Source organism: Procambarus clarkii, chromosome 79 (assembly GCF_040958095.1).
Source record: "Procambarus clarkii isolate CNS0578487 chromosome 79, FALCON_Pclarkii_2.0, whole genome shotgun sequence".
NCBI lineage: Eukaryota > Metazoa > Arthropoda > Malacostraca > Decapoda > Cambaridae > Procambarus > Procambarus clarkii.
This window is the reverse complement of record NC_091228.1, coordinates 19,011,287-19,039,161: the sequence shown is the minus strand read 5'-3', so window position 1 is coordinate 19,039,161 and position 27,875 is coordinate 19,011,287. Positions and strand designations below refer to the sequence as shown.

At 46.1% G+C, this 27,875-nt stretch overlaps 1 protein-coding gene across 1 annotated transcript in view; it reads left to right on the top strand.

Annotated features, from left to right (window-relative positions):
• Positions 1–13,334, top strand: part of LOC123768874 (uncharacterized) — a 338,169-nt gene extending 324,835 nt beyond the window's left edge. Inside the window, exon 8 of the mRNA XM_069314569.1 lies at positions 8,748–13,334. Within this exon, the coding sequence (XP_069170670.1) occupies positions 8,748–9,088 (341 nt within the window). The 3' untranslated portion in view covers positions 9,089–13,334. The remainder of the gene's footprint in view (positions 1–8,747) is intronic.
• The last annotated feature ends 14,541 nt before the right edge of the window (positions 13,335–27,875 follow it).

Genomic DNA, 27,875 nt, shown 5'->3' with positions numbered 1-27,875 from the left:
GACCTACCAGGTTTAACCAGGTTATACCAGGTATAAACCCGGAACACCTACCCGGTTTATAATCCGGTAGGTGAAAAAAACATATGTTTTCAGTCCTACTTTGTGGCTTGTTGAGTTTGACACCATTGAACCTTGTTTGTGTTACATCTGACCTTTTGAGAAAGTTGTCTGGATCAACATCCTCCAAATTGTTCAGTATTTTAAATGTTTCGATGAGAGCTGCCTCGCCATGCCTGACTTGCAGTGGCGATTGACTTGACCCCGAGGCAGTCAATCATTCGTGATACCAGAGTTTGTTTAGCTTTGGAATTATTTTTGTCGCTTAGTGCTGTACTTTCTCCAAAGTAGCCATGTCCTTCTGAAGATGAGGTCTCCATGCTTGGATACAATAATCCAAGTTGAAGGCACACCAGAGGTTCATGCAGTTGAATCAACACCAACTTTTACTTGAAGTCCTAGGGATTGGTTAGGTCTTTTTGGGACTGCTGCTCCCACCTGTTGTGCAACTTTCAGTGAATTGTGAATTTTGACTCCAGTGTCTTTTTCTTCATCTATCTACTGCAAGGTAATGTTATATATTTGGTAGTTGTGACATAGGTTGTTATGCCCCACTTGCAAAGTCTTGCATTTCTTGAGATTAAGAAAGCATTTGCCAGTCTAATGACCTCTTGTCAAATTCATATACGGTAGATCACTTTGTAAGGCATCAATATAATTTTCATTTCCCACTTTACCATAGATTTTGTCATATGAAAATTGGAAGGATTGGGCTATAGGAAAGATTGGGCTACAGGAATGATTGGGCTACAGGAAGGATTGGGCTGCAGGCAGGATTGGGCTACATCTCCAACTGTATATTTGCCAGATAATTTGGCACTAAAAACAAAACACATATTATTGTTTAGACTAATCCGCTACTCATTACTTTCCTGAAGTTGTCGTATATACACTACAAAATCTGAGTGTAAATCACGACAATTAACACGTGATGAAAAATGTGACAGTGTCAGACCTCGAAGGAAGAATTGAAACAGGAATTTCCTTAAGTATTTTCGTATTTAATAATACATCTTCAGAAGGGTGTTTCAATTGTTCCTTCGAGGTCTGACGCTGTCACTACAAAACATGAATGTATTTAAACGTTGCAATGAATAATGAGAGCAATCATTATATGGATGGTGTAATGACAGGGGGAGCATTAGCGCCTCTGGTGGTCAGATGCTTAACTGTATTAGAGGTTGACAGTTTAGATATTATGGTGAAGTAAGGGTGAGTAGCGTGTCTGGGAGTCCCGCTTCTTAACGTGTGGCTCATTTGTCGACCAGCCGCCGCCTGGCAAGGGTCACGTTGATTACCAGTGTGCAAAATAAGTATGTGTTGCAGATTTCATTACTCAATCATAATATAGAAAGGACTGTTCGAGGTGTGTACTTCATGTTGTTATTCGTTATTATTTTGTATATTTTATGTATTTAGACAAAATATAGAGGTGACTGTCAGGTGGCAGCCATAGGTGTACTCGCTAGTTAAGTCATTAGGGGCGCTTGTGGTGGCCTTAATAGCCATGCCAGTATTTATCCATCAATCTTAAAGTTATCTTAAGATGATTTTGGGGCTTAGCGTACCCGCGGCCCGGTCCTCGACCAGGCCTTCTTTTTCTTACATCCCCAGGAAGCAGCCCATAGCAGCTGTCTAACTCCCAGGTACTTATTTACTGAATGCTGAACAGGGTTATCAGGGTGAAAGAAATTGCCCATTTGTTTCAGCCTCCACCGGGGATCGAACCCGGAACCTCAGGATTACGAATCCGAAGCGCTGTCCACTCGGCTGTCAGGCCCCTTAAAACAACCCAAAGAGAAATCTTCGACATATTTTGATGAAAATCTGAATGAAACGAGAAATTTTGGCCACAGATTGTGTTAAGATGGTGGTGGGGGGGGGGGGGGGGGAATGAGGGGGTGCAGGTTAGTACGATGAGCATGATTGAGAATGATGGAAGGAGAAGGGCTCCTATGATGAATTGACCTAAGGGCCACCATCTACAGTGGCCTCGACGGGGACAGGACGGCGGCGCCTTGTCAAAGGTCAGTCTTCCTACTTCTCCCCCCCCCCCCTTATTTTATTGAGGATTTGTCTTGTGTATATTGTGAACAAGAGGAATGACTCGGCATTTACGACTTGAGTGGTTAAGCGGGTTCATGGGTTAATAATCCTATGGGGGAAACAACACATCTATTTTCTGTGTTACATTGTGGCTTGTTGAGCTTGAAGCTGTTGTCCAGCCTGTCTGTGTCAAATATGACATTTTAGAGAAGTGGTCTGTATTAATGACCTCCAACTTGGTCAGTATTACAAAGGCCTCGGCTGTTATTTATTTATTTATATAACTACAAGTTATATTGGGTTTCTGATCAACCCGCCCTCTTAAAACTAACGTCACTTTTGGCTGGTATGCGCGGCGCTATGGCCAAATTTGGACGTAATTTGAAATGAAATCGACTCACAAAAGTGACGCACTGTTCCGTTTTCTGTTTGAGTTGTCCGGCTTACTCGGCCAGCTTAGAAGACGATTCTTTCCATTAACATTTTTCATAACGTTTTGAAACTTTATGAGAATTTCCTGCCCACCTAACCTATCAGAGGACTCTTAACTTATTGTTGTTGAAAAAAAAATACCAAATTTATTTTAATTTTTTTTAAATTTCAAATTACGTCCATATTCGGCCATACGGGTAAGCGGCCAAAAGCGACGCTATTTTTAAGAGGACAGGTGACAAGGAGTACATAGCACTGTGTGTTTACATTCTTGTAAAGCCACTAGTACGCATAGCACTTCGGGCAGGTCCTTAATCTAACAGATAATATTAAGTAGCTAATTTCTAGGAAAATTTATAGGCTAATCTATCAAAATCTACAACAATTTAAACATTTATAGTGTTAGTCCTTCAAAGATTCGTGGTAGTGACAGTTGAACAAGTTCTGGCATGATTGTTGTTGCTGTCTTGAACTTTCTCCAAAGCGGAAAATCATTGATGTGTTTTTGTAGTGAAGTTTCCATATTAGGACACAGTAGGCCAGATGGAGCCACAACATAGACTCGTACAGTTGAATATTCAATGTTGTTCGTTTAAGTCAAAGATTCGTTTAACTAATCTTAAGGATTGTTTTCATATTAACTGTGAGTCCCAGATGTTTAATGGCTGGTACATCATAACTCCTAGGAAATATTGACTTAAATTTACCAGAGGACCACCATTTGTCCATAGTGCCCTCTACGGCAAAAGGAAGCCGGCGGCTTGTCAAAGGTTCCCCTACGGCTCCTGAGGAGTTTGTCTATCTGTATTTTGAGCGCGCAAACTGCTGCATTATGACATTAAAGGTAGTTTGATAATATGTACACGGTGTCTTGTAGCTAAGCTAAAGGTGGCATGTAATGTTCAGCAACAAGTCGCCCTAGATTGTTTAGTGTTAACGACTAGGGCGATGGAGTGGTCATATCAGGATAGCAATTGTGCAGATAAATGGGGAAGATAATTGCAGACGAGGAGTCACAATAACGGGGGCTGAAATATGTTGACCAAACCACACACTAGAAAGTGAAGGGACGACTAGATAATTGTTTATCTAATAGATGGAAGATGTTAATTGTTCGCATCTTGTTTACTCTGCGATGTAAAATGAATTCACCTGTAAATGGTCATTTTTAACAATGTAATTACTAGGCTTCTAACGTTGGTTTAGTGCTCAGAGACCATATATTGTACTTGAGAGATTTTAAACATGTTATTTATATAATTTAGGCCAATAGACAGCTAAATAAATTAATAATACACAGTACTTTTAACTAAGGTTAGCTAAAGGTTTGTTTTAGTGGAAGACCCTAATAAAATAATGTTTCTATGTAACTTTAAAAGAACATTGATGCTTTACCATAGCCTCATGAGTCCAAGACAAAAATGTATTCCGTTAGGTTGAAATAAACTGCTTATACTTACCCTGGTGCTACATAGCCTTCCTGGTTTGGTGCCTTCTTTTGATAATTACTTATACTTGCCCTTAATATATGTAAAAAATATTTTTTCAGGAGTGTGGCACGTGTGGACAAGTGTTGGATCAGAGGAGTCAAGATAAAGTGCTTATTTAACAACTAGTTCTGGGGAGGAGCGGGTGGAACTAGATGGACGTAGACAACTTCACATTCTTGTTACACTAACACTGGTTTGTGCCTCGGAGAGGCTGCAGGATCCAATAAGTTCAGTAGAACTTCGGTTTCAACTCCTTTTGACCATGTCGTAGCTCAGTCGATTACGGCAGCGTCTGGGATGCTCTCGGACGCAGGTTCGAATCCTCGTCCCGGCCCTTGTGGATTTGTACACTCTTGTTAACAGGCTGAGAGCTTTTCTTTCCCATAGATTTATTTATAGAAAAGTTAGCAATAAGTCGGCTGGGTTTATTAACGTATTGTTTTTAGGCCCCATTTAGATTATGCAGTTCAGTTTGGTCGCCACACTAAAGAATGGACATAATTCACTAGAACACGTCAGTTAGGATGACAAAGTTAATCCCGTAAATTAGAAAGTTTCCGTATGAAGAGATGTTGGAAAAACCTTAACGTGACATGATTGAAGTGTACAAGTGGATGAATGGGCATAGCAAGGGAGCTATTGATAAGGCTTTAAATGAAGATAAGTTTAGATTTAGGAAATACCTGGGTAAATACTGGTTTGGCAACTGGGTTGTGAATTTGTGGAACAAATTACTGGATCATGTGCAGACGAGGAGTCGCAATAACGTGGCTGAAGTATGTTGACCAGACCACACACTAGAAGGTGAAGGGACGACGACGTTTCGGTCAGTCCTGGACCATTCTCAAGTCTATTGTGGATCATACTACTGGATCACTGGATCATAAATGGCATAGGAATCTTTGATTGTTTGAAGCTTAGGTTAGACGTATATGAATGAGTGTGGGTGGATATAAATAGGAGGTGCCACGTGCAGGACAATAGGCCATCTGCAGTTTCTTGACTTACGGTCTACTAGTTTACACTCGGAACGCGACTCTCCAATCAGCTTACATCTGTATCCTCAATTGCTGCTAGGTGATCAAAGGCGAACATTTAACCTTGAATGTTTATTCCAAACTAAATGATGGGTAGCAAAGATGTATGGTAAGGTAAAAGCTGGGTGGCGAGGCAAGTTTTGGGGTGGTGAAGACCTAGAATATTGTTCAATGTGGGTGACAAAGACTTGCTGTGAAGAGTAGGTAAAGAATATATTGTGAGATAGGAGAATTATCTTACGATTAGGCTTGGACTGGCTGGCATATGCATTATATATCATTAATGCATATGCCAGGGGGGGGGGGAGATCTCCCCAAAGGCATAAACTGCTAGGTCAGGTAATCCACAAACCCATCTCCAATGACTCCAAGGTCATGGGAAGGTAGACCTTCCCATGAAGTTGGAGGATTGTTGGAGGGTTTGTGGATTTGGAATGAGGGAAGAGGCGGGCTAGATGAGGAAGTTTGTCTTTAGAAATATTTGTAATCATTTTATTAAGAGATAAGCAAAATGGTTTAGGCAAAATGTAACCCACCGCCGCTTTCAGTAATTGGCATATTTTCGGTATAAAAAGTCGGAATTTCAAACTGCGAATACGTGCAAAGAGCCAGAATTTGGCTCCAAAATATGGCTCAGGTATCGGATTTGGGATGTTTGGGATATTTTGAAAACTGCAGGAAGGTTTGGGCAAAATGTGACCCACCGCCGCTTTCAGTAATTGGCATAATTTTGGTATAAAATTCGGAATTATAAACTGCGAATAGGTGCAGAGAGCCAGAATTTGGGTCGAAAATATGGCTCAGGTATCGAGTTTGGGATGTTTGGGTTATTTTGAAAACTGCAGGGGGGTTTGTGCAAAATGTGACCCGCCGCCGCTTTCAGTAATTGGCATATTTTTGGTATAAAAAGTCAGAATTTCAAACTGCGAATAGGTGCAGAGAGCCAGAATTTTGGTCCGAAATATGGCTCAGGTATCGAATTTGGGATGTTTGGGATATTTTGAAAACTGCAAGGGGGTTTGGGCAAAATTTGACCAACCGCCGCTTTCAGTAATTGGCATATTTTTGGTATAAAAAGTCGAAATTTCAAACTGCGTATAGGTGCAGAGAGCAAGAATTTGGGTACAAAATATGGCTCAGGTATCGAATTTGGGATGTTTGGGATGTTTTGAAAACTGCAGGGGGGTTTGGGCAAAATGTGACCCACTGCCGATTTCAGTAATGTGTATATTTTTTGTATAAAAAGTTGGAATTTCAAACTGCGAATAGGTACAGAAAGCCAGAATTTGGGTCCAAAATATGGCTCAGGTATCGAATTTGGGATGTTTGGAATATTTTGAAAACTGCAGTGGGGTTTGGGCAAAATGTGACCCACCGCTGCTTTCAGTAATTGGCGTATTTTTGGTATAAAAAGTCGGAATTTCAAACTGCGAATAGGTGCAGAGAGCCAGAATTTGGGATCAAAATATGGTTCTGGAATCGAATTTGGGATGTTTGGGCTAATATAAAAATTGCAGGGGGGTTTGGGCAAAATGTGACCCACGCCGCTTTCAGTAATTGGCATATTTTTAGCATAAAAATTTGGAATTTCAAACTGCGAATATGTGCAGAGAGTCAAAATTTACGTCCAAAATATGGTTCATGTATCGAATTTGGGATGTTTGGGTTATTTTGAAAACTGCAGGGGGGTTTGGGCAAAATGTGACCCACCGCCGCTTTCAGTAATTGGCATATTTTTGGTATAAAAAGTCGGAACTTCAAACTGCGAATAGGTGCAGAGAGCCAGAATTTGGGTCCAAAATATGGCTCAGGTATCGAATTTGGGATGTTTGGGATATTTTGAAAACTGCAGGGGGGTTGTGGCAAAATGTGACCCACCGCCGCTTTCAGTAATTGGCAAGTTTTTGGTATAAAAAAAACGGAATTTCAAACTGCGAATAGGTGTATAGAGCCAGAATATGGGTCCAAAATATTACTCAGGTTTCGAATTTGGGATGTTTAGGATATTTTGAAAACTGCAGGGGGGTTTGGGCAAAATTTGACCCACCGCCGCTTTCAGTAATTGGCAGATTTTTGGTATAAAAAGTCGGAATTTCATACTGCGAATAGATGCAGAGAGCCAGAATTTGGGTAGAAAATATGGCTCACGTATCGAACTTGGGATGTTTGGGATATTTTGAAAACTGCAGGGGGGTTTGGGCGAAATGTGACCCACCGCTGCTTTCAGTAATTGGCGTATTTTTTGTATAGAAAGTCGGAATTTCAAACTGCGAATAGGTGCAGAGAGCCAGAATTTGGGATCTAAATATGGTTCTGGAATCGAATTAGGGATGTTTGGGCTAATATGAAAATTGCAAGGGGGTTTGGGCAAAATGTGACCCACGCCGCTTTCAGTAATTGGCATATTTTTGGTATAAAAAGTCGGTATTTTAAACTGCGAATAGGTGCACAGAGCTAGAATATGGGTCGAAAATATGGCTCAGGTATCGAGTTTGTGATGTTTGGGTTATTTTGAAAACTGCAGGGGGGTTTGGGCTAAATGTGACCCACCGCAGCTTAGAGAAATTGGCCTATTTTTGGTATAAAAAGTCGGAATTTCAAACTGCGAATAGGTGCAGAGAGCCAGAATTTGGGTCCAAAATATGGCTCAGGTATCGAATTTGGGATGTTTGGGATATTTTGAAAACTGCAGGGGGGTTGTGGCAACATGTGACCCACCGCCGCTTTCAGGTATTGGCGGTGAAATCTCCAGGCTCTGGGAAGAGCCTGGATTTGGGAAAATGGGAAGAAATCTCCAGGCTCTAAAATGATGTAACTATGAGAATTTTGCCCTTATCTCCTTTATTATAGCAATGAAAAAAACATAAAAATACTGCAGTTTATATGTCTTCTATGACTCGGATACTTTTGATAGCGTTCTCCTTATGCGTTTTTGTTCTCGTATTGGCATCCTTGGTGATATTTAGCGCCCTCTGATTTTTCTGCACATTTGATGGGGCTACATAGCCTTCCCGGTTTGGTGCCTTCTTTTGATAATTACTTACTTATGTCTTCTAGTAAATCTGATACTTGAAAAAAATGAAATAACCATAGGTCTTTCCCACATCTTTATAATTTGTTTATCAAAACACAGCATCAGTAAACCAGAATAGAGTAAAACAACAAAAATCTTTGGTCCTAACTAGTCCAGAACATAATGGAGAATTTTTATGTTAAACATTTCAAAGATTTTTATAAATACCACAGTGCATTAGAAGCTTAGTTTGTGCCAGATACTGTAATAACAGTGAACATAAGATCACAGTCTACACTACATGATGAATTGTTAATATTTATTCAGTTAGCTTCAGGTACTTAATATGGGGCTCTTAGATCAAAATGCACTGCTTAATGACATATGTGAAGCCACAGCTTGAAAAATAGGGTGTTTAGAAAAGTGCTTTAAGGAAGTTAGCAGTCAGGCTAACAGCAGATTTGAGGTCATGTTCTTGTAACCATTCGTGTATCATTCTGTAAACTTAGTACATCAACTGCACAAAAAATAGAAGTACTAATGTTTTAATTTGTAGTATTAACATTGCTTATGACAAAAGTCTAAATATAAATAAGTAAACTCTGTATTGAGATGGTATTAATTTTTTTCTCATTGGCTTACATAATTGTCATAATTCTCTACCAACTTCAGGTCTAGAGAGCTGTAGCGGGAGTGCGAAGATTCTGGGAGGGTTCCGGGAAGTTGCCCAGATCCTGGAGTCTTGGGACCCCACTAGTCCTCACTCCAGCCACTCACCCTTCAGGACTACCAGAACAAGCTCAGCAAAGGATACTACACCAGTCACAACCATTGTGTGTGATATCCACAAGGTTAATGGTTTGAATGGTGATGTGACCACATCTAATACGTACCCAGATCCCCTACCCCCACCAATCATAGACGGACTTGCAACTACAGTACTAGCTGAAACCATGTCAACAGCCATACCAATGCCCGTACCAGAACTACCATGTGCCTTTAATACCAAATAAGTGACTTTATGATAAAGACTAACCAGTTGTCTATTTGAGTGTATATATATTAAATTATATAATATAATGGCATTATATGTCAACAGCAACTGTTTTTGGAATAATCACAATTAGTCTCTCTCTCTCTCCCCCTCCCTCCCTCCCTCCCTCTCTCTCCCCTCCCTCCCTCTGTGATCATGTCATGTTACAAGATACCATCTAGAAGAAAATGAGGACATTGAAACAGTTGATAAACTTGATTTCAAGGGAGGACACTATGGGAAACTTCAAATTTTTGTTTTAATGAGTGTAATTGGACAGACTTGCTGCTAGGTAGCAAAGTAAATGAGATATATGCCAAATTTTGCAAAATATACGATGAAAGCACACAAACATTCATACCTAAACAGAGATGCGGTACCAGAAAACAGGATTTGTTGAACAGAAATCAAGAGGGGGGCCAGAGACCAAAAGACACAAAAATGGAATCAATACTGTATAGGCAGAGGCCAAACCTCTCAAACATACCAGCGATACAAAGATGCGAGAAACAACCACACAGCAGTAAGGAGAGAGGCAGAAATAAATTTTTGAAAAAGGGATAGCGGGAAAATGTAAAACAGAACCAGGCCTATTCTACAAATTCATAAACAACAAATTGCAGGTAAAGGATAATATCCAGAGGTTAAACATGGGAAACAGATTCATGGAAAATAAGGAAATGTGTGAAACCTTAAACGAAAAGTTCCAAAGTGTGTTTGTACAAAATTAAATCTTCAGAGAACCAGACACAATAAGAATTCCAGAGTTCTAGAATTCCAGACATAGAGCACATAGAGGTGTCTAGAGATGAAATGAAACAAATCCTCTTGAAGCTAGGAAAGAACAAAGCAGTTGGCCCAGAAGAAGTTTCACCATGGGTTCCGAGAGAATGTGCACCTGATCTCAGCATTCCACTTCAGCTGATTTTTCAGACATCCCTGTGTACATGAGTCATAGCAGATGTGTGGAAAAGGGCTAACATAGTTACAATCTACAAAAGTGGCAGCAGGGAAGACCCCTCAATTATAGACCTGTGATCATTGACAAGTGAAATGGTCAAAATATTTGAAAAAATAATTAAAAATAAATGGGTAGACCACCTGGAAAAAATGATATAGTATCAGACACGGTGTGGCTTTTCGATCTGGAAGATCCTGTGTATCGAATTTGCTCAGTTTCTATGAACAAGCTACAGAGATTTTACAGGAAAGAGATGATTGGGTTGATTGCACCTATCTGGATCTAAAAAGATTTTCGACAGAGTTCCACATAAGAGGTTGTTTTGGAAACTAGAACATATTGGAAGGGTGACAGGTAAGCTTCTAGCATGGATGAAATATTTTGATAGAAAAATGAGGGCAGTAATCAGATGCAATATATTGGACTAGAGAAATGTTACAAGTGGAGTACCACAGAGGTCAGTTCTTGTACCGGTGATGTTCATTGTCTACATAAATGATCTGCCAGATGGAATACAGAATTATATTAACATGTTTGCTGAGGATGCTAAGATAATAGGAAGGATAAGAAACTTAGATGATTGTAATGTCCTTCAGGAAGACCTGGACAAAATAAGTATCTGGAGCACCACTTGGCAAATGGAATTTGTGAATAAATGCCATGTTATGGAATGTGGAATAGGAGAACATAGACCCCACACAACCTATAAATTATGTGAGAAATCTTTAAAGAATTTTGATAGTTTTCTATCTAGAACCACCTCTAGATCTCTATCACCTGAGGACCACATTAAGAGCATTGTGCAAGGAGCCTATGCTACACTTTCTAACTTCAGAATTGCTTTTAAATACATGGATAGGGAAATACTAAAGAAATTGTTCACGACTTTTATTAGGCCAAAGCTAGAATATGCAGCGGTTGTATGGTGCCCATATCTTAAGAAGCACATCAACAAACTGGAAAAGGTGCGGAGACATGCTAATAAGTGGCTCCCAGAACTAAAGGGCAAGAGCTACGAGAAGTTAGTGGCATCAAATATACCAAAACTAGAAGATAGAAGAAAAAAGGCGATATGATCAACACATACAAAATAGTAACAGGAATTGATAAAATTAATAGGGAAGATTTCCTGAGACCTGGAACTTAAAGAACAAGAGGTCATAGCTTTAAACTACCTAAACAAAGATGCCGAAGAAATATAAGAAAATTCAATATCGCAAATAGTGGTAGATGGTTGGAACAAGTTAGGCGAGGTGGTGGTGGAGGCCAAAATCGTCGGTAATTTCAAAGCATTATATGACAGAGTGCTGGGGAGACGGGACACCACGAGCGTAGCTCTCATCCTGTAACTACACTTGGGTAATTACACACACACTCCCGCTCCCTCCCTCCCTCTTCCCCCCCTCACTTTTTCTCAATTCGTATCATTCTTTTTCCATCTTACCTTCTCTCTCGTGCCTATATTTCCTTCCATCTCTTTACGTAGTTTATATATATATTCATTCCAGCCCAATAGTTCAGTTATATAAATAATTGTTATTTTTACAAGCACTTACTCTGCCATAAAAAAAACTTTGCAAGTCACATGTGTTTAAGTGACGCCCTGGGGAGTTATGTAAATAAATGCATTTTGGAGTGAGTTATTTGCGTCCAGTTCACATTTTTAGAATATTGTTGAAACGATCATTAATGTTCTATAGCGTTGGATGGCGATGTTTATACATGGTAGTAAAGCTAGAATAAAAAACAGTCACACGTGAAGAAGCAGATTGGGTCCTCCTTAAGTATGACGTGAAACATTAGTGATGAGCACTAAAAACAATTAACTGAGCTGTTGTTTTGACTTGAAAGTGCTGGGACGAACACAACAGAAACCACGTAAGAAAAAATTATTTTAGAAAAATAGCGAAATCTTTGAAACTATCAACGATTCTAATGTAGTGTATGGGAGTGTTGGGGTATTCTTAGGCACAGTGACCAGCAGGATGGAATAGTCCATCTAATTACCCAATGCTTCTTAGCATTATGTAATTAGTAATGTTATTAAAATTATGTAACAGTAATGAAGAACTATGATATATTTACTCACTATAATGTTGGTGCTGAATGTAGAACATGAAAAAAGTTAGTTTTACTCTGAAATAATATAATTTTATGACAATTAGAAGAAACTAAGTGGCAGGCGATGCCACAGCAATTTTTTTGTAATTATAAGTGGAAACCGCCAAGCCATTATGACGTTATAGCACTTGGAAGGGGTCAGGATAAGGATTTGGGAAGGGATGGGGGAAAGGAAAGGAACGGTGCCCAACCACTTGGACGGTCGGGGATTGAACTCTGACCTGCATGAAGCGAGACCGTCGCTCTACCGTCCAGTCAAAGTGGTTGAGTCACAGGAAGTAAACGATCCAGGCGACAATGGCTTTGTGTAATTAGATGGACCCAATTTTGTTAATAAAATTATATTATTTCCTAGTAGAGCCGGTCGGCCGAGCGAACAGCACGCTGGACTTGTGATCCTGTGGTCCTGGGTTCGATCCCGGGCGCCGGCGAGAAACAATGGGCAGAGTTTCTTTCACCCTATGCCCTTGTTACCTAGCAGTAAAATAGGTACCTGGGTGTTAGTCAGCTGTCACGGGCTGCTTCCTGGGGGTGGAGGCCTGGTCGATGACCGGGCCGCGGGGACACTAAAGCCCCGAAATCATCAAGATAACCTCAAGATAAGATAGTAAAAATGTTTTTTCATGTAATACATTCAGCACCAACATTATAGTGATTATATATATCCTAGTTCTTCATTATTTACGTAATGCTAGGAAGCTTTGGGTAGCTTCGGGTAATTAGATGGATTCGATGTAACTCTTTGGTTCCGGAGTGACAGTGTTGTGCTCTCTACATAGCCCCTATCCACCTTCTTCCTGTACTATGTTGTGTAGTAGCTAGTAATGTCTATTCTGTCCTGCTGTGACTGGTAGATGCCGATCCTGTATTGCAAACTGGTCAAGACATGGGAATTAATCATTTCACAAGAGTGGAATAATCTCGATGGGATTTCACCATGGTCTTAATTTGGTTTCAACTGGATATGACCTAGGCCAAAGTCACTTGAAAAGTTTGTGAAGAACTATTATCGGGTCATTTTGTATCCTTGTACTGGTCTTGATCAGGTCTGAAGCTAATAGACATGAGGCACCGGTCCTGCCTTTGATGGCAATGAATTTGTATTTTTGTAAAATTTATATGACAAATAAATAATGATAATTTTTATCATCTTTAATTGTCCATACATTATTGTATTATATATGGGTGTATACTAGAATTTGTCAAAATATCTAAAAAGATAATTAAATATACATTGCCATGGTAACTGATGAGATAACTAACTAAAGTCACACAATCACATATACAGTGCATCCTGACTCAATCGAACCCCGTTCCAACGAATTTCCGGATAGTTTGAACAAACTGAGTTCGGTACTAAAGTGGGACATAAACAAATGTTTGATTATGTGAGGATTGTTCATCCAAGCGGTCACCAAGACAGAGCGTTGGGGAAGGTGGCTGTCATCAATTATGATTCACCAAAGTGTAAACAGTTATACAGTGTTTTATTATGTTTGTCCATTGTTTCCAGGGAGAAGTGGTTGAAGGATGATAAAATGGTGTCAGGGGAGGCAGTTGGGGTCATTGGTGAGGGCTGGTGTCAGGGGGCAGGTGGAGTTAGTGGTGGTAGTTGTTGTCAGTGGTGGAAGTTGTCTGGGAAGGTAGGTATTGATGGTGGTGTCAGTGGGGAGTAGAGAGATGTACACAAGGTTGGTGTGGCCCGAGTGATCAGTTGACTGGCAACATGTAGCTGGCGACGCTGCTGCTTCCATGTTTCACTCGCTCGTTTCTTTCACCAAATTAGCTGAGAAAATATTACCAATTTAGTGTTTGTAACACATTGCTCTATCATATTCCATAGTCAAAATGAAGAATTCATAATAAAAGGTGGCGTCAGTGGTGAGGGGATGTGTTGGGGGGTGGGGAGGCAGCTAGTCTCAGACATCAACATTTGTACTCATTAATACTGTACTTATATGTACATTAATTCGTTATTCCTTATTCATAATAATGTATTTTATTTTGTCACGGTAAAATCTCTAGGAAGAGATTCGGCCTACTCCATTATCATCTATTCTACTCATTCATGTCTATGTAATAAAGAATACTACTTCCAGACGTCTAGACACTAGTCTACCTTTATCAGGGCCCGTCACCCCACCTCGCACCTGGGTCGCTGGGAGGCCACGCTCCCAAACAAGCAATTCAAGTGAGCCGGTTCATAGTTAAAGAAGACATCAGCGCCCTCTGCTCGGCTAATATTTTGTATAATTGGGCTACCAAGTTCTCCAAGATTTAGATTACTCCTGTGTGCTCAACTTAGTAGACCCGTTGACACATCTCGATGTGGTAACTTATTTAGTCAGACTAGCTCATAGTATTCCACACCATATTTTATTTTGCACCTTAACGTAACGTAAATTTGATTATTCATCTTGTTTGTTTTGCACATTTTGTATTAGTCAAGCCTGGATATTATTTTACGTTTTGTAATTTGTTTAACTTCAGTTTTTGTTTTAAAGTAAATTATTTTTAAATGTTTTTTCCCTCTGCTTTATCCTACAGTTTATTTCACTGTAAAGACACCTTTTGCAGTTTACCTTTTTTTATTTATTTTTTTTTTTTATTTTGTGACTGGCCTTACAGACTGGACGACCACCAACATTTACTGTCAGAATTTAGATAAGATACTAATTCAGATAAAGGTGCATACATTAAAAATGAGTTACAAACATAATGTCGGAGTAATAGATAGTAAAGTAATAGATAGTAAAGTAATAGATAGTAAAAAAAGTAATAGATAGAGCTAGTACATACAATGCTTGAAGCCACTAATACGCACAGCATTTCGAGCAGGTGTGGGAAAAAAACCTTAGACTGAAACTTAAAAATTAATACTATAACCCTGCCTTAGGAATACAAGCAGTCACAAGAACATAAGCTGCCCATATTTATACAATTAATACCCTATCAATATCCCCTATATTATGCCATTCATCCACTTGTTCTTAATTACCTCGCCCAAAGAGAATATAAGCCAGTTAATAATACATTATTAACCGCATGGCCGCTAGCGCGATTTTCCCAGCTAGCGGCCAAAAACCATGCGATTTTCGCAGCTGGCGGGCAAAAATCGCGTGATTTTCGCCGCTACCGGCCAAAAACCGCGTGATTGTCGCCGCTAGCGGCCAATAACTGTGCGATTTTAACAGCTGGCGGGCAAAAATCGCGCGATTTAAGCCGCTACTGGCCAAAAATCACCGGTTTTCGCCGCTAGTGGCCAAAAAAAGGAGCTATTTTCGCAGCGAGCGGCCACAAATGGGGCGATTTTCGCCGCTAGCGGCCAAAAATCGTGCAAGTTTCGCCGCTAGCGGCCAAAAATCGTGCGAATTTCGCCGCTAGCGGCCAAAAATCGTGCGAATTTCGCCGCTAGCGGCCAAAAATCGTGCGAATTTCGCCGCTAGCGGCCAAAAATCGCGCGAATTTCGCCGCTAGCGGCCAAAAATCGCGCGATTTTCGCCGCTGGCGGACAGAAATTATGCGATTTTTGCAGCTGGCGGGCAAAAATAGCGCGATTTTCGCCGCTACCGGCCAAAAACCGCGGGATTTTCACCGCTAGCGGCCAAAAACCGTGCGATTTTCGCCGCTAGCGGCCAAAAATCGTGCGAATTTCGCCGCTAGCGGCCAAAAATCGCGCGATTTTCGCCTCTAGCGGCTAAAAACTATGCGATTTTTGCAGCTTGCGGGCAAAAATAGCGCGATTTTCGCCGCTACCGGCAAAAAACCGCGCAATTTTCGCCGCTAGCGGCCCAAAACCATGCGTTTTAAGAAGCTGTTGGGCAAAAATCTCGATTTTCGCCGCTTCCGGCCAAAAATAGCGCGATTTTCGCCGCTAGCGGCCAGAAACCATGCGATTTTTGCAGCTGGCGGGCAAAAATCGCGCGAATTTCGCCGCTACCTGCCAAAAATCGACCGATTTTCGCCTTTTGCGGCCAAAAAAGGGGCTATTTTCGCCGCTAGCGGCCAAAAATGGGGCGATTTTCGCCTCTAGCGGCCAGAAACTATGCGATTTTTGCAGCTTGCGGGCAAAAATAGCGCGATTTTTGCCGCTATCAGCTAAAAACCGTGCGATTTTCGCCGCTAGCGGCCAAAAATCGCGCGATTTTCGCCGCTAGCGGCCAAAAATCGCCCGATTTTCGCCGCTACCTGCCAAAAACCGCGCGATTTTAGCCGCTAGCGGCCAAAAACCATGCGATTTTCGCAGCTGGCGGGCAAAAATCGCGTGATTTTCGCCGCTACCGGCCAAAAACCGCGTGATTGTCGCCGCTAGTGGCCAATAACCGTGCGATTTTCGCCGCTACCGGCCAAAAATAGCGCGATTTTCGCAACTAGCGGCCAAAAACCGTGCGATTTTCGCAGCTAGCGGCCAAAAATCGTGCGAATTTCGCCGCTAGCGGCCGAAAATCGCGCGATTTTCGCCTCTTGCGGCCAGAAACTATGCGATTTTTGCAGCTTGCGGGCAAAAATAGCGCGATTTTTCCCGCTACCGGCCAAAAACCGCGCGATTTTCGCCGCTAGCGGCCAAAAACCATGCGATTTTCGCAGCTGGCGGGCAAAAACCATGCGATTTTCGCAGCTGGCGGCCAAAAATCGCGATTTTCGCCGCTAGCGGCCAAAAATCGGGCGATTTTTGCCGCTAACGGCTGAAAACTGCGCTATTTTCGACGCTACCGGCCAGAAACCATGCGATTTTTGCACCTGGCGGGCAAAAATCGCGCGAATTTCGCCGCTACCTGCCAAAAATCGACCAATTTTCGCCGCTAGCGGCCAAAAAAGGGGCTATTTTCGCCGCTAGCGGCCAAAAATCGTGCGAATTTCTTCGCTAGCGGCCAAAAATCGCGCGATTTTCCCTGCTAGCGGCCAGAAACCATGCGATTTTTACAGCTGGCGAGCAAAAATAGCGCGATTTTCGCTGCTACCGGGCAAAAACTGCGCGATTTTCGCCGCTAGCGGCCAAAAACCATGCGATTTTCGCCGCTGGCGGGCAAAAATCGCAATTTTCGCCGCTACCGGCCAAAAATAGCGCTATTTTCGCCGCTAGCGGCCAAAAATCGTGCGAATTTCGCCGCTAGCGGCCAAAAATCGCGCGATTTTCGCCGCTAGCGGCCAAAAACCATGCGATTTTCGCAGCTGCCGGGCAAAAATCGCAATTTTCGCCGCTACCGGCCAGAAATAGCGCGATTTTCGTCGCTAGCGGCCAAAAATCGTGCGAATTTCGCCGCTAGCGGCCAAAAATCGCGCGATTTTCGCCGCTAGCGGCCAAAAACCATGCGATTTTCGCAGCTGGCGGGCAAAAATCACGTGATTTTCGCCGCTACCGGCCAAAAACCGCATGATTGTCGCCGCTAGCGGCCAAAAACCGTGCGATTTTCACAGCTGGCCGGCAAAAATCGCGCGATTTAAGCCGCTAGCGGCCAAAAACCGCGCAATTTTTGCCGCTAGCGGCCAAAAACCGCGCAATTTTTGCCGCTAGCGGCCAAAAATCGGGTTATTTTTGCCGCTAGCGGCCAAAAATTCGTCAATTTTCGCCGCTAGCGGCCAAAAATCGTGCGAATTTCGCCGCTAGCGGCCAAAAATCGTGCGAATTTCGCCGCTAGCGGCCAAAAATCGTGCGAACTTCGCCGCTAGCGGCCAAAAATCGTGCGATTTTCACAGCTGGCGGGCAAAAATCACGTGATTTTCGCCGCTACCGGCCAAAAACCGCATGATTGTCGCCGCTAGCGGCCAAAAACCGTGCGATTTTCACAGCTGGCCGGCAAAAATCGCGCGATTTAAGCCGCTAGCGGCCAAAAACCGCGCAATTTTTGCCGCTAGCGGCCAAAAACCGCGCAATTTTTGCCGCTAGCGGCCAAAAATCGGGTTATTTTTGCCGCTAGCGGCCAAAAATTCGTCAATTTTCGCCGCTAGCGGCCAAAAATCGTGCGAATTTCGCCGCTAGCGGCCAAAAATCGTGCGAATTTCGCCGCTAGCGGCCAAAAATCGTGCGAACTTCGCCGCTAGCGGCCAAAAATCGTGCGAACTTCGCCGCTAGCGGCCAAAATCGCGCGATTTTCGCCGCTGGCGGCCAAAAATCGCGCGATTTTCGCCGCTACCGGCCAAAAACCGCGCAATTTTCGCCGCTACCGGCCAAAAACCGCGCAATTTTCGCCGCTACCGGGCTATTTTTGCCACTAGCGGCCAAAAATCGTGCGAATTTCACCGCTAGCGGCCAAAAATCGTGCGAATTTCGCCGCTAGCGGCCAAAAATCGTGCGAATTTCGCCGCTAGCGGCCAAAAATCGTGCGAAATTCGCCGCTATCGGCCAAAATCGCGCGATTTTGGCCGCTACCGGCCAAAAACCGCGCAAATTTCGCCGCTAGCGGCAGAAATAGCCCGATTTTTGGCCGCTAGCGGCCAAAAGCCGCGCGATTTTCGCCGCTAGCGGCCAAAAACCGCGCAATTTTCGCCGCTAGCGGCCAAAAATCGGGCTATTTTTGCCGCTAGCGGCCAATAATTCGGCGATATTCGCCCCTAGCGGCCAAAAATCGTGCGAATTTCGCTGCTAGCGGCCAAAAATCGTGCGTACTTCGCCGCTAGCGGCCAAAAATCGTGCGAATTTCGCTGCTAGCGGCCAAAAATCGTGCGTACTTCGCCGCTAGCGGCCAAAAATCGCGCGATTTTCGCTGCTAGCGGCCAAAAATCGGGATATTTTTGCCGCTAGCGGCCAAAAATCGACGATTTTCGCCCCTAGCGGCCAAAAATCGTGCGAATTTCGCTGCTAGCGGCAAAAAATCGTGCGAATTTCGCCGCTAGCAGCCAAAAATCGTGCGAATTTTGCCGCTACCGGCCAAAATCGCGCGATTTTCGCCGCTACCGGCCAAAAACCGTGCGATTTTCGCAGCTGGCGGGCAAAAATCGTGTGATTTTCGATCGCGCGGGCTAAAAAATAGCCTGCTAGCGGCGAAAATTGCGCGGTTTTTGGCCGGTAGCGGCAAAAATCGCGCGATTTTAGCCGCTAGCGGCCAAAAATCGGGCTATTTTTGCCGCTAGCGGCCAAAAATCGACGATTTTCGCCGCTAGCGGCCAAAAATCGTGCGAATTTTGCCGCTACCGGCCAAAATCGCGCGATTTTCGCCGCTAGCGGCCAAAAATCGCGCGATTTTGGCCGCTACCGGCCAAAAACCGCGCAAATTTCGCCGCTAGTGGCAAAAATAGCCCGATATTTGGCCGTAAGCGGCCAAAATCAAGCGATTTTCGCCGCTACCGGCAAAAAACCGTGCGATTTCGCAGCTGGCGGTCAAAAATCGCGCGATTTTTGGCCGCTAGTTTCCAAAAACCGCGCAATTTTTGCCACTAGCGGCCAAAAACCGCGCAATTTTCGCAGCTAGCGGCCAAAAATCGGGCTTTTTTCGCCGCTAGCGGCCAAAAATCGTGCGAATTTCGCCGCTACCGGCCAAAAACCGCGCAATTTTCGCCGCTAGCGGCAAAAATAGCCCGATTTTTGGCCGCTAGCGGCAAAAATCGCGCGATTTTCGCCGCTACCGGCCAAAAATCGGGCTTTTTTTCCCGCTTGCGGCCAAAAATCGACGATTTTCGCCCCTAGCGGCAAAAAATCGTGCGAATTTCGCTGCTAGCGGCCAAAAATCGTGCGAATTTCGCTTCTAGCGGCCAAAAATCGTGCGTATTTCGCTGCTAGCGGCCAAAAATCGGGCTATTTTTGCCGCTAGCGGCCAAAAATCGACGATTTTCGCCCCTAGCGGCCAAAATTCGTGCGAATTTCGCTGCTACCGGCAAAAAATCGTGCGAATTTCGCCGCTAGCGGCCAAAAATCGTGCGAATTTCGCCGCTACCGGCCAAAATCGCGCGATTTTCGCCGCTACCGGCCAAAAACCGCGCAATTTTCGCCGCTAGCGATAAAAATAGCCCTATATTTGGCCGCTAGCGGCGAAAATTACGCGGTTTTTGGCCGCTAGCGGCGAAAATCGCGCGGTTTTTGGCCGCTATCGGCGAAAATTGCGCGATTTTTGCCCGCCAACTGCGAAAATCGCACGGTTTTTGGCCGGTTGCGGCGAAAATCGCGCGATTTTGGCCGCTAGTGGCCAAAAATCGGGCTATTATTGCCGCTAGCGGCCAAAATCGCGCGATTTTCGCCGCTACCGGCCAAAAATCGGGCTATTTTTGCCGCTAGCGGCCAAAAATCGACGATTTTCGCTGCTAGCGGCCAAAAATCTTGCGAATTTTGCCGCTAGCAGCCAAAAATCGTGCGAATTTCGCCGCTACCGGCCAAAAATCGCGCGATTTTCGCCGCTACCGGCCAAAAACTGCGCAATTTTCGCCGCTAGCGGGCTATTTTTGCCGCTAGCGGCCAAAAATCGTGCGAATTTCGCCGCTAGCGGCCAAAAATCGTGCGAATTTCGCCGCTAGCGTCCAAAAATCGTGCGAATTTCGCCGCTAGCGGCCAAAAATCGTGCGAAATAAGCCGCTACCGGCCAAAAACCGCGCAAATTTCGCCGCTAGCGGCAAAAGTAACCCGATTTTTGGCCGTTAGCGGCCAAAATCGCGCGATTTTCGCCGCTACCGGCAAAAAACCGTGCGATTTTCGCAGCTGGCGTGCAAAAATCGCGCGATTTTCGCCACTAGCGGCCAAAAACCGCGCAATTTTCGCCGCTAGCGGCCAAAAATCGGGCTATTTTTGCCGCTAGCGGCCAAAAATCGTGCGAATTTCGCCGCTAACGGCCAAAAACCGCGCAATTTTCGCCGCTAGCGGCAAAAATAGCGCGATTTTCGCCGCTACCGGCCAAATACCGTGCGATTTTCGCAGCTGGCGGGCAAAAATCGCGCGATTTTCGCCGCTAGCGGCCAAAAACCGCGCGATTTTCGCCCCTAGCGGCAAAAAATCGTGCGAATTTCGCTGCTAGCGGCCAAAATTCGTGCGAATTTCGCTGCTAGCGGCCAAAAATCGGGCTATTATTGCCGCTAGCGGCCAAAATCGCGCGATTTTCGCCGCTACCGGCAAAAAACCGTGCGATTTTCGCAGCTGGCGTGCAAAAATCGCGCGATTTTCGCCACTAGCGGCCAAAAACCGCGCAATTTTCGCCGCTAGCGGCCAAAAATCGGGCTATTTTTGCCGCTAGCGGCCAAAAATCGTGCGAATTTTGCCGCTAACGGCCAAAAACCGCGCAATTTTCGCCGCTAGCGGCAAAAATAGCCCGATTTTTGGCCGCTAGCGGCAAAAATCGCGCGATTTTCGCCGCTACCGGCCAAAAACCGTGCGATTTTTGCAGCTGGCGGGCAAAAATCGCGCGATTTTCGCCGCTAGCGGCCAAAAACCGCGCGATTTTCGCCCCTAGCGGCAAAAAATCGTGCGAATTTCGCTGCTAGCGGCCAAAATTCGTGCGAATTTCGCTGCTAGCGGCCAAAAATCGTGCGTATTTCGCCGCTACCGGCCAAAATCGCGCTATTTTCGCCGCTACCGGTCAAAAACCGCGCAATTTTCGCCGCTAGCGGTAAAAATAGCCCTATTTTTGACCGCTAGCGGCGAAAATTACGCGGTTTTTGGCCGCTAGCGGCGAAAATCGCGCGGTTTTTGGCCGCTATCGGCGAAAATTGCGCGATTTTTGCCCGCCAGCTACGAAAATCGCATGGTTTTTGGCCGGTAGCGGCGAAAATCGCGCGATTTTCGCCGCTAGCGGCCAAAAATCAGGCTATTATTGCCGCTAGCGGCCAAAATCGCGCGATTTTCGCCGCTACCGGCCAAAAATCGCGCGATTTTCGCCGCTAGCGGCCAAAGATCGGGCTATTTTCGCCGCTAGCGGCCAAAAATCGACAATTTTCGCTGCTAGCGGCCAAAAATCGTGCGAATTTTGCCGCTAGCGGCCAAAAATCGTGCGAATTTCGCCGCTACCAGCCAAAATCGCGCGATTTTCGCCGCTACCGGCCAAAAATAGGGTTATTTTTACCGCTAGCGGCGAAAATTGCGCGGTTTTCGCCGCTACCGGCCAAAAACCGTGCGATTTTAGCAGCTGGCGGGCAAAAATCGTGCGAATTTCGCCGCTAGCGGCCAAAAATCGTGCGAATTTCGCCGCTACCGGCCAAAATCGCGCGATTTTCGCCACTACCGGCCAAAAACCGCGCAATTTTCGCCGCTAGCGATAAAAATAGCCCTATATTTGGCCGCTAGCGGCGAAAATTACGGGGTTTTTGGCCGCTAGCGGCGAAAATCGCGCGGTTTTTGGCCGCTATCGACGAAAATTGCGCGATTTTTGCCCGCCAGCTGCGAAAATCGCACGGTTTTTGGCCGGTTGCGGCGAAAATCGCGCGATTTTGGCCGCTAGCGGCCAAAAATCGGGCTATTATTGCCGCTAGCGGCCAAAATCGCGCGATTTTCGCCGCTACCGGCCAAAAATCGGGCTATTTTTGCCGCTAGCGGCCAAAAATCGACGATTTTCGCTGCTAGCGGCCAAAAATCTTGCGAATTTTGCCGCTAGCAGCCAAAAATCGTGCGAATTTCGCCGCTACCGGCCAAAAATCGCGCGATTTTCGCCGCTACCGGCCAAAAATCGCGCGATTTTCGCCGCTACCGGCCAAAAACTGCGCAATTTTCGCCGCTAGCGGGCTATTTTTGCCGCTAGCGGCCAAAAATCGTGCGAATTTCGCCGCTAGCGGCCAAAAATCGTGCGAATTTCGCCGCTAGCGGCCAAAAATCGTGCGAATTTCGCCGCTAGCGGCCAAAAATCGTGCGAAATAAGCCGCTACCGGCCAAAAACCGTGCGATTTTCGCAGCTGGCGGGCAAAAATCGCGTAATTTTCGCCGCTAGCGGCCAAATATAGGGCTATTTTTATCGCTAGCGGCGAAAATTGCGCGGTTTTTGGCCGGTAGTGGCGAAAATCGCGCGATTTTGGCCGGTAGCGGCGAAATTCGCACGATTTTTGGCCGCTAGCGGCGAAATTCGCACGATTTTTGCCCGCCAGCTGCTAAAATCGCACGGTTTTTGGCCGGTAGCGGCGAAAACCGCGCAATTTTCGCCGCTAGCGGTAAAAATAACCCTATTTTTGGCCGCTAGCGGCAAAAATTGCGCGGTTTTTGGCCGGTAGCGGCGAAAATCGCGCGATTTTGGCTGGTAGCGGCGAAATTCGAACGATTTTTGGCAGCTAGCGGCAAAATTCGCACGATTTTTGTCCGCTAGCAGCGAAAATTGTCGATTTTTGGCCGCTAGCGGCCAAAATCGCGCGATTTTCGCCGCAACCGGCCAAAAACCGTGCGATTTTCGCAGCTGGCGGGCAAAAATCGCGCAATTTTCGCCGATAGCGGCCAAAAACCGTGCGATTTTCACAGCTGGCCGGCAAAAATCGCGCGATTTAAGCCGCTAGCGGCCAAAAACCGCGCAATTTTTGCCGCTAGCGGCCAAAAACCGCGCAATTTTTGCCGCTAGCGGCCAAAAATCGGGTTATTTTTGCCGCTAGCGGCCAAAAATTCGTCGATTTTCGCCGCTAGCGGCCAAAAATCGTGCGAATTTCGCCGCTAGCGTCCAAAAATCGTCCGAATTTCGCCGCTAGCGACCAAAAATCGTGCGAATTTCGCCGCTAGTGGCCAAAATTCGTGCGAAATTCGCCGCTATCGGCCAAAATCGCGCGATTTTGGCCGCTACCGGCCAAAAACAGCGCAAATTTCGCCGCTAGCGGCAAAAATAGCCCGATTTTTGGCCGCTAGCGGCCACAATCGCGCGATTTTCGCCGCTACCGGCCAAAAACCGTGCGATTTTCGCAGCTGGCGGGCAAAAATCGCGCGATTTTCGCCGCTAGCGGCCAAAAATCGGGCTATTTTTGCCGCTAGCGGCCAATAATTCGGCGATTTTCGCCCCTAGCGGCCAAAAATCGCGCGAATTTCGCTGCTAGCGGCCAAAAATCGTGCGTACTTCGCCGCTAGCGGCCAAAAATCGTGCGAATTTCGCTGCTAGCGGCCAAAAATCGTGCGTACTTCGCCGCTAGCGGCCAAAAATCGCGCGATTTTCGCTGCTAGCGGCCAAAGATCGGGCTATTTTTGCCGCTAGCGGCCAAAAATCGACGATTTTCGCCCCTAGCGGCCAAAAATCGTGCGAATTTCGCTGCTAGCGGCAAAAAATCGTGCGAATTTCGCCGCTAGCAGCCAAAAATCGTGCGAATTTTGCCGCTACCGGCCAAAAACCGCGCAAATTTCGCCGCTAGTGGCAAAAATAGCCCGATATTTGGCCGTCAGCGGCCAAAATCAAGCGATTTTCGCCGCTACCGGCAAAAAACCGTGCGATTTCGCAGCTGGCGGTCAAAAATCGCGCGATTTTTGGCCGCTAGCTGCCAAAAACCGCGCAATTTTTGCCACTAGCGGCCAAAAACCGCGCAATTTTCGCAGCTAGCGGCCAAAAATCGGGCTATTTTCGCCGCTAGCGGCCAAAAATTGTGCGAATTTCGCCGCTACCGGCCAAAAACCGCGCAATTTTTCCCGCTAGCGGCAAAAATCGCGCGATTTTCGCCGCTACCGGCCAAAAATCGTTTTTTTTTCCCGCTTGCGGCCAAAAATCGACGATTTTCGCCCCTAGCGGCGAAAAATCGTGCGAATTTCGCTGCTAGCGGCCAAAAATCGTGCGAATTTCGCTGCTAGCGGCCAAAAATCGTGCGTATTTCGCCGCTAGCGGCCAAAAAATGTTGCGTATTTCGCTGCTAGCGGCCAAAAATCGGGCTATTTTTGCCGCTAGCGGCCAAAAATCGACGATTTTCGCTGCTAGCGGCCAAAAATCGTGCGAATTTCGCCGCTACCGGCCAAAAATCGCGCGATTTTCGCCGCTACCGGCCAAAAACTGCGCAATTTTCGCCGCTAGCGGGCTATTTTTGCCGCTAGCGGCCAAAAATCGTGCGAATTTCGCCGCTAGCGGCCAAAAATCGTGCGAATTTCACCGCTAGCGGCCAAAAATCGTGCGACTTTCGCCGCTAGCGGCCAAAAATCGTGCGAAATAAGCCGCTACCGGCCAAAAACCGCGCAAATTTCGCCGCTAGCGGCAAAAGTAACCCGATTTTTGGCCGTTAGCGGCCAAAATCGCGCGATTTTCGCCGCTACCGGCAAAAAACCGTGCGATTTTCGCAGCTGGCGTGCAAAAATCGCGCGATTTTCGCCACTAGCGGCCAAAAACCGCGCAATTTTCGCCGCTAGCGGCCAAAAATCGGGCTATTTTTGCCGCTAGCGGCCAAAAATCGTGCGAATTTCGCCGCTAACGGCCAAAAACCGCGCAATTTTCGCCACTAGCGGCAAAAATAGCCCGATTTTTGGCCGCTAGCGGCAAAAATCGCGCGATTTTCGCCGCTACCGGCCAAAAACCGTGCGATTTTCGCAGCTGGCGGGCAAAAATCGCGCGATTTTCGCCGCTAGCGGCCAAAAACCGCGCGATTTTCGCCCCTAGCGGCAAAAAATCGTGCGAATTTCGCTGCTAGCGGCCAAAATTCGTGCGAATTTCGCTGCTAGCGGCCAAAAATCGTGCGTATTTCGCCGCTAGCGGCCAAAAATCGGGCTATTTTTGCCGCTAGCGGCCAAAAATCGACGATTTTCGCCCCTAGCGGCCAAAAATCGTGCAAATTTCGCTGCTACCGGCAAAAAATCGTGCGAATTTCGCCGCTAGCGGCCAAAAATCGTGCGAATTTCGCCGCTACCGGCCAAAATCGCGCGATTTTCGCCGCTACCGGCCAAAAACCGCGCAATTTTCGCCGCTAGCGATAAAAATAGCCCTATATTTGGCCGCTAGCGGCGAAAAATACGCGGTTTTTGGCCGCTAGCGGCGAAAATCGCGCGGTTTTTGGCAGCTATCGGCGAAAATTGCGCGATTTTTGCCCGCCAGCTGCGAAAATCGCACGGTTTTTGGCCGGTTGCGGCGAAAATCGCGCGATTTTGGCCGCTAGCGGCCAAAAATCGGGCTATTATTGCCTCTAGCGGCAAAAATCGCGCGATTTTCGCCGCTACCGGGCAAAAATCGGGCTATTTTTTCCGCTAGCGGCCAAAAATCGACGATTTTCGCTGCTAGCGGCCAAAAATCTTGCGAATTTTGCCGCTAGCAGCCAAAAATCGTGCGAATTTCGCCGCTACCGGCCAAAAATCGCGCGATTTTCGCCGCTACCGGCCAAAAACTGCGCAATTTTCGCCGCTAGCGGGCTATTTTTGCCGCTAGCGGCCAAAAATCGTGCGAATTTCGCCGCTAGCGACCAAAAATCGTGCGAATTTCGCCGCTAGCGGCCAAAAATCGTGCGAATTTCGCCACTAGCGGCCAAAAATCGTGCGTATTTCGCCGCTAGCGGCCAAAAATCGTGCGAATTTCGCCGCTACCGGCCAAAATCGCGCGATTTTCGCCGCTACCGGCCAAAAACTGCGCAATTTTCGCCGCTAGCGGGCTATTTTTGCCGCTAGCGGCCAAAAATCGTGCGAATTTCGCCGCTAGCGACCAAAAATCGTGCGAATTTCGCCGCTAGCGGCCAAAAATCGTGCGATTTTCGCCGCTACCGGCCAAAAACCGTGCGATTTTCGCAGCTGGCGGGCAAAAATCGCGCGATTTTCGCCGCTAGCGGCCAAAAACCGCGCGATTTTCGCCCCTAGCGGCAAAAAATCGTGCGAATTTCGCTGCTAGCGGCCAAAATTCGTGCGAATTTCGCTGCTAGCGGCCAAAAATCGTGCGTATTTCGCCGCTAGCGGCCAAAAATCGTGCGAATTTCGCCGCTACCGGCCAAAATCGCGCTATTTTCGCCGCTACCGGTCAAAAACCGCGCAATTTTCGCCGCTAGCGGTAAAAATAGCCCTATTTTTGACCGCTAGCGGCGAAAATTACGCGATTTTTGGCCGCTAGCGGCGAAAATCGCGCGGTTTTTGGCCGCTATCGGCGAAAATTGCGCGATTTTTGCCCGCCAGCTACGAAAATCGCATGGTTTTTGGCCGGTAGCGGCGAAAATTGCGCGATTTTCGCCGCTAGCGGCCAAAAATCAGGCTATTATTGCCGCTAGCGGCCAAAATCGCGCGATTTTCGCCGCTACCGGCCAAAAATCGCGCGATTTTCGCCGCTAGCGGGCAAAGATCGGGCTATTTTCGCCGCTAGCGGCCAAAAATCGACAATTTTCGCTGCTAGCGGCCAAAAATCGTGCGAATTTTGCCGCTAGCGGCCAAAAATCGTGCGAATTTCGCCGCTACCAGCCAAAATCGCGCGATTTTCGCCGCTACCGGCCAAAAACAGCGCAATTTTTGCCGCTAGCGGCCAAAAATAGGGTTATTTTTACCGCTAGCGGCGAAAATTGCGCGGTTTTTGCCGCTACCGGCCAAAAACCGTGCGATTTTAGCAGCTGGCGGGCAAAAATCGTGCGAATTTCGCCGCTAGCGGCCAAAAATCGTGCGAATTTCGCCGCTACCGGCCAAAATCGCGCGATTTTCGCCACTACCGGCCAAAAACCGCGCAATTTTCGCCGCTAGCGATAAAAATAGCCCTATATTTGGCGGCTAGCGGCGAAAATTACGCGGTTTTTGGCCGCTAGCGGCGAAAATTGCGCGATTTTTGCCCGCCAGCTGCGAAAATCGCACGGTTTTTGGCCGGTTGCGGCGAAAATCGCGCGATTTTGGCCGCTAGCGGCCAAAAATCGGGCTATTATTGCCGCTAGCGGCCAAAAT